Here is a 6649-nt window from a genome sequence, read left to right on the forward strand (position 1 = left end):
AGACTTCATCTCAAAAAAAAAAAAAAAAGATAAAAATACAGCTGGGCGTGGTGGCAGGCACCTGTAATCCCAGTTCCTAGCGGGGGCTGAGGCAGAGAATTGCTTGAACCTGGAAGGCAAAGGTTGCAGTGAGCCGAGATTGCGCCACTGCACTCCAGCCCGAGCAACAGAGCGAGACTCCATCTCAAAAAATAAATAAATAAAATAAAATACAAATAAAAAACAAAAAATATCACTTTACAAAGGGAACCCTCTTTAATTAGGTTAGAGCTCCCAGCTATATTCAATTATTTAAAACATATTTGTTCTCCACCTCCTATGTGCTAGATCCTATGCAAGGTACTGGGAATACAGTGATAACTTTAAAAAAAAACAAAAACAAAAAAAAACCAACTGGCCTTTGCCAGTCCCTTGGGGAATAATCTAGTGCTATTTTATAATCCCATAGCACTCTGTATGTCTTCTCTTACTAAATGTCTTCTACCTTCCCCCACAACTGAAACAAGAAGTCAATGAGGGCAGTTCCCATGTCTAACTTGTTCACCATTTCATCTCCAGTATTAAGCACAGTACTCATAGTACCTGGCACATAGTTGCTAGTAAGTACTTAAACATTAAATAAATGATACCTCTAAAAACTAATCAAAGCCAACAGCTTTAACTAAATAAATAAATCAGTCCTTTAAACATATAGAAAAATGAATTATTCAAAAAGACACATTCCGGCTGGGTGCAGTGGCTCACTCTTATAATCCCAGCACTCTGGGAGGTCAAAGCAGGTGGATCACTTGAGGTCAGGAGTTCGAGACCAGCCTGACCAACATGGTGAAACCCCGTCTCTACTAAAAATACAAAAATTAGCCAGGCATGATAGCATGCACCTGTAATCCCATATACTTGGGAGGCTAAGGCAGAATTGTTTGAACCCAGGAAGCAGTTGCAGTTTGCCAAGATTTCACCACTGCACTCCAGCCTGGGCGACAGAACAAGACTCTCTCTCAGAAACAAACAAACAAAAAACACATTCCATTAAATCATCAACGCTTTACCCGAAAAACTAGAAAACACTTGGAAAAATATCAAGTATTTATCTTGTCCTTCCTATACCAACTGTATTTCCAATCAAATATCTGTGGCAAAAGTTTTTCTTTATAGAACACTATATAGTAAATGTGGAAGAAATGGCAGAAAAAAAAATCACCAGGTTGCAACCTCCGTCTAATGAAATAATTTACTTAGGCAAAGACTTTCAACTGATGAACCAGTAGACTGAAACATTAGATGCAAGATTGACAGAAAGCTTTACAGTGAAGGGACCAATGGCATTACTAACAGTGGGACAACCAGGCATCGGGTGTCCCATGATGGAATGCAGCACTTTCCAAAAGAAAGCTGAACTTAAATGAAAGTTCCAGAGTTAACTTCTAATTAAAAAAAAAAAAAAAACATGGAAGACAGAGGAACAAGTCAAATGATACCATGAAAAAGCAGACAATGCAGAATGTCAGACATTCTACAAGACAACTGACATAGATTTTTCATCAAGTTCAATGGCATGAGGTAGAAAAAGAAAATAGGAGGGACTGACCTAGGTCAGGGGTTCTCAACTGAGAGCAATTTTGTCTGCAGGGGATAGCTGGCAATGTGTGGAAACATTTTTGGTTGTCAAACTGGGGGCACCACTGGCATCTAATGGGTAGAGATCAGGGATGCTGCTAAACATCCTACAGCGCACAGGACAAGTCCCTCCATAACAAAGAATCATCCTGCCCAAAATATCCGTTAGTGCCGAAGTCGAGACACCCTGATCTATACTAAGAGTCTTTTCAGGATTCTGTTTGGATTCTGATTTGAATACGCCAACAAAACACTGTTTGAGAACAGACTGTTTGAGGACAGAAAACAACAACAACAACATTGTTGAGTCAATTTGGGGTATTTTAACATGGATGGTATCAAAGAATTACTTTTAATTCCATTAGTATGATGAAACAATGAAGGAAATCTGAATGGATCAGGTATTAGATGATACCAAGAAACAGTTAATTTTGTTAGGTGTTAACAATGTGTTTATCTAAGAAAAGGTCTTGGCCAGGCACGGTGGCTCACGCCTGTAATCCCAGCACTTTGGGAGGCCGAGGCAGGTGGATCACGAGGTCAGGAGTTCAAGACTAGCCTGACCAACATGGTGAAATCCCGTCTTTACCAGGCATGGTGGCATGCACTTGTAATCCCAGCTACTCAGGAGACTGAGGCAGGAGAATAGCTTGAACCCGGGAGGCGGAGGTTGCACTGAGCCGAGATCACGCCACTGCATTCCAGCCTGGGCAACAGAGTGAGACTTATAGAGGTACTTGACTAAGAATGTAGGGATGAAATGACCTAAGAGCTAAGATTTGCTTTAAAATATTTCAGCAGCGGCCAGGTGTGGTGGTTCATGCCTATAATCCCAGCACTTTGAGAGGTCAAGGCAGTGCACTGTTTGAGCTCAGGAGTTCAACACCAGCCTGTGCAACAGAGCAAAATCCCATCTCTACCAAAAAAAAAAAAAAAAAAAAATTAGGCATGGGGGCATGCCCCTGTAGTCCCAGCTACTTGGGATGGCTTGAGCCTGGGAGACAGAGGTTGCAGTGAACTGAGACTGTGCCACTACAATCCACCCTAGGAGACAGACAGCAAGATCCTGTCTCAATATATATATGCAACAATAATAAAAAAAGGTGTAGTTCTTCGCAAACATGGCAAAATCTTGATAGCTGTTGAATCTGAATGATGGGTATATATGGGGAATCAAACTGTTTTCTCTATTTTGTGTATTTTAAAAATATTTCACAATAAGAAATTTTGAATGACACATTCCAAAAACAAAATATGAATCGAACAATAATAAATATGTAGAAGGACTGTCAGAGACTGGCAATGGCATGAAGAAATATTTATCATCTAATAAACCAAGATATCCTAAGTCTAGAACATGACAACTCTCGTATTTTATTCAACAAAACTGTGGAGAGCCTACAATTTGCAAGGCACTGTCCTAGGTGCTACAGTGATAAGATAAGCAAGATACTTCCTGCCTGCAAGGGACTTACTATCTGAAGAACAGAACCAAACCACATGGGTGAGTGCAAGCAGGGCTTCATGGAAACCTTGATATTTGAGATATGCCTTGAAAGCAATACAACTCTAAGGGGAAACAGAGGGTTGAGGAGGTTAGGATGATTTCTAGAAAGAAGTAAGAAAGCCACAGGCTTCAAGGCTCTTCTTCATCTGGTCTATGTGCACTACAAGTCTCATTTTCCACCACTCTTTCTGCCTCTCACCAAAGAATTGCAGGCACTGAATATTCAAGACACTGAGTTCATTACAGACAAGAGTACAAGGCAGAAAAGTAATAGCACTGTTCGTGGTAACTATACATATTAAGGCCTGATCTGACACAAACACTCCTCCCAAAAAAAGCCAAAGTACAACTAATTTGTCTCTCTGTAAGGTCAGAAAAACAGTCTAGTAGGGTGAGAATACAAATGTCCTATTTTGGCTCAGACTAACTTTGAGAATGTTTGACAACAAAAGCACTAAAGACTTCAGAGTGGGGTGGGAAAGAGGACAAAATTCTGTCTCTATAATAGGGCAATCTGGGGAAAATAAACTGGGGAGATGGTACAAATTTGATGTAAGCCAAGAGAATCATTATTCTACTACTTTATTTCAGCATCCCAAGTGTTTTCTCCAGAAGATATGCCAAGCATCATTTCTTAAAACAACTTGCTTCTGTTCTTAATTTCTAATGCCAAACCATCGTAAAATTATAATACTGCATCCTATCTTTTGGAAATCTTTTGTAGGTAAAACTGAGCGTTTATATTACAAGATTCTCTTTTTTCCTTAATGAATCTAAGGTAAATTAGTAATTGCTTTAGGAAATCATAACAACTGATTTATTCTGCTTTAGCTTGACCTTCCCTCTGAGTCTCAAGGGGGAACTCGTTTATAACTGTTACCCTGTCAATTTGCCTGTTCTGTGGGATAAGAAGGGCTGGCTCTCTCATGAAAAGGTATCACCAAACTTTTTTTTACGTTGGCCATATTCCAAGGCTGTTTATTTGGAGTGAATAGTGATGACAATGAAATGCAGAAAATTGCTCATTATCTTAAAACAATCTTTAAATAATATGAGAAAAGGATGTCTGGGTCAACTCCTAAAATGGACCAACTGATCCCCAAAAGGGTCTAGGGTCACCTATGTATTGTATATGTACCTATAAGCATAATTAGGATGCTCCTGGTAAGACAAGATTTCCATCCTTTTTCTGAAACCTCTTAATTCAGGAAGCTGACAGCGATCCCTGGCCCCTAAGTAGTAGTTTTAAAAGAAGCTAACTGGTCATAAGGTTTACAAACATTCAAGCGTCAGCCCTTGGAGAGGCCTCTTTTTCATGCTTTCTCTCAAATGGAAATTTCAGTTTAAAATACAGTTTTAAAACAAGACCCTCTGCAACAAAATCTATTTGCAACAGCAACAATTCCCATCTAAGAGGATGGTCAAAGAAACCGAGGAATATATCTGAGAGGTAACTTTTAAGCCACCCCACCACTGTAAGTAATCCATACACATCTACAAACGCTGTTTTTTTAGTAATTCACATCTAGCTAATTAAAAAGCTGAGCTGTCAGCCCTCTGACTCTTGTGGAATCCTTTGGAGTGTTAGCTAGTCATTGTGTGTTGGAATTAGACTAAGCACTGGTTAAAGCCCTGAGGCCTGCTCACTCAGGGCCCTCTAGGTGAAAGACGAGGCTCAGGCAGATGCTTTCTTACCTGTGGAGTCATCGTAGAGGGATCCGGCTCAGGGGCGGCTTGCTGCTGTTCAGCACTCTTGTTTTTGGCCCCACTCTCCAAAGGTTCTTGCTGGACAGTTGTCTTATTTCCAGAGGGGGTGGACGGTGGTGGTGGAGCTAGTAGTTGGGATTTAGAATGGCCCTGGGAGGGGCGGGAAGGAGATGCCTGAGAAGAGGGCAAGTAGGACTGGGAATGGCTCAAATAGGATTGCGAGGAAGAGGAGGAGGATGAGTAAGAAGGGGTGGGCGCCAGGTAGGACTGGGAAGGTGGGGACTGCGAAGGGGACGGCTGAGCAGGAGGCAGGTAGGGCTGAGATGAGGACGGGGGGTAGTAAGAGGGTGGCGGCTGAGGTGGGGGCATGTAAGACTGAGATGGTGGCATATAAGACCCGGGCGGCACAGGGGGAGATTCAGGGGGGGATTCCAGCTCCATTGGAACCAAACCAGGAGGCCCGTCTCGTTGGTGGTGGAGCATCTGGTGTTTGTACTGCTGCTGCTTCTGATAGCTGAGGGCCGGCCCAGGTGGTGGGGGCATCGGTGGCGGTGGCGGCTGCCAGTCTCCGTAGCCGCCCCCTGGCATCACCGGCGGGGGCGGCAGGGGGGGCGGAGGAAGGTGGTGGGGCTGAAGCACGCACTGCATTTGCTTCTGGTGCATCTGCTGCAGCTGCTGGAGCTGCGCCAAGTGCTGTTCGCGGAAGCTCATGAAGCCCGAGGAGGAGGGGGCCGCGGGAGTCGTCGAGCTCGAGTACCCGGGCCCCGGCGAGGCCTCAGGAAGCGCCACTGGCGGCGGCGGTGGGACCGGCGGCGGCGGATAGTGGCTGCTCCCGCCATACCGGCCCCAGTTCGGGTACATATCGAAAAAGAAGGCGTAGGGCTCGTCCTGGCACCGTTACTAGTCGCAACCGACCTCCAGGAGCGGCGGCGGCGACGGCGACAGCCGGAACTCGCGGCGCCTACAGGCCCCAGAGCGTGTAAACGGAGCGCGCCAGTGCGCCGGCGCTCGCTAGCTGGGCCAGCGACCGGGAAGGCGGGGACGCGACTTAGGCGACTACGTCTGCGCAGTAACCACCGAGAGGAGAACAAAGGCGAGATAGAGCGGCCCTTTACTTGGAGACTCGTGGTTGCCATCTTCCTTTGGGTTCAGATAATGTAGGCGTGAGTAGAATGTTCTCATATAACTGAAAAACCATAGAGTCTCTCAGCCGACAGGGGTGGTAGAGATCCTATCGCTCCACGGGTTCATTTTTGAATGAAAAAAAAAAAGGTTCCATTCACAATAGCAACAATCGCAACAACAACAACAAAAATAACGCAACTAGGAAAAACTCTTAACAAGAAAGATGTAGGATTTATATGTAGAAAACTGCAGAGTCATAAAGAAGCATATCCAAGTAGGATGAAATTAGACTTCAAATAATGGAGAGGCTTACCATGATCCTGGGTGAAAAGAGGAAAAATTGTAAAGATGTCAGTTTCTCCCAAATTAAATGAATAGACCCAACTCAAGTCTACCCAAAAATTCTACTGGGAACAAAGCTATGAAGAATGGAAAGGTATTTTCAAGGCCGAGTGTAAGATTACACCAATTCCTGCAGACATATAGTAAGTAACATCTGCAGGAATTGTAAAAGGGGAGAAATAGAATTTTTTAGACTATCTCAACACCTATAAATCTGTGTTGCAGAATCTCAGAGCGAAAGCAAAGAGAGCAAAAACCAGATACAGAAATGGTCTAGGCCGGGCGCGGTGGCTCAAGCCTGTAATCCCAGCGCTTTGGGAGGCCGAGACGGGCGGATCACGAGGTCAGGAG

General features: G+C 44.1%; 1 protein-coding gene across 1 annotated transcript in view; it reads right to left on the reverse strand.

The window, feature by feature from the left end:
- Positions 1-5860, reverse strand: part of YLPM1 (YLP motif containing 1) — a 76283-nt gene extending 70423 nt beyond the window's left edge. The window contains exon 1 of the mRNA XM_011949809.1: positions 4820-5860. Coding sequence (XP_011805199.1) covers positions 4820-5692 — 873 coding nt within the window. The 5' untranslated portion in view covers positions 5693-5860. The remainder of the gene's footprint in view (positions 1-4819) is intronic.
- Between the last annotated feature and the right edge of the window lie 789 nt (positions 5861-6649).

Source organism: Colobus angolensis, unplaced genomic scaffold, assembly GCF_000951035.1.
Source record: "Colobus angolensis palliatus isolate OR3802 unplaced genomic scaffold, Cang.pa_1.0 Scaffold3, whole genome shotgun sequence".
In the NCBI taxonomy this organism is placed as follows: Eukaryota; Metazoa; Chordata; class Mammalia; order Primates; family Cercopithecidae; genus Colobus; species Colobus angolensis.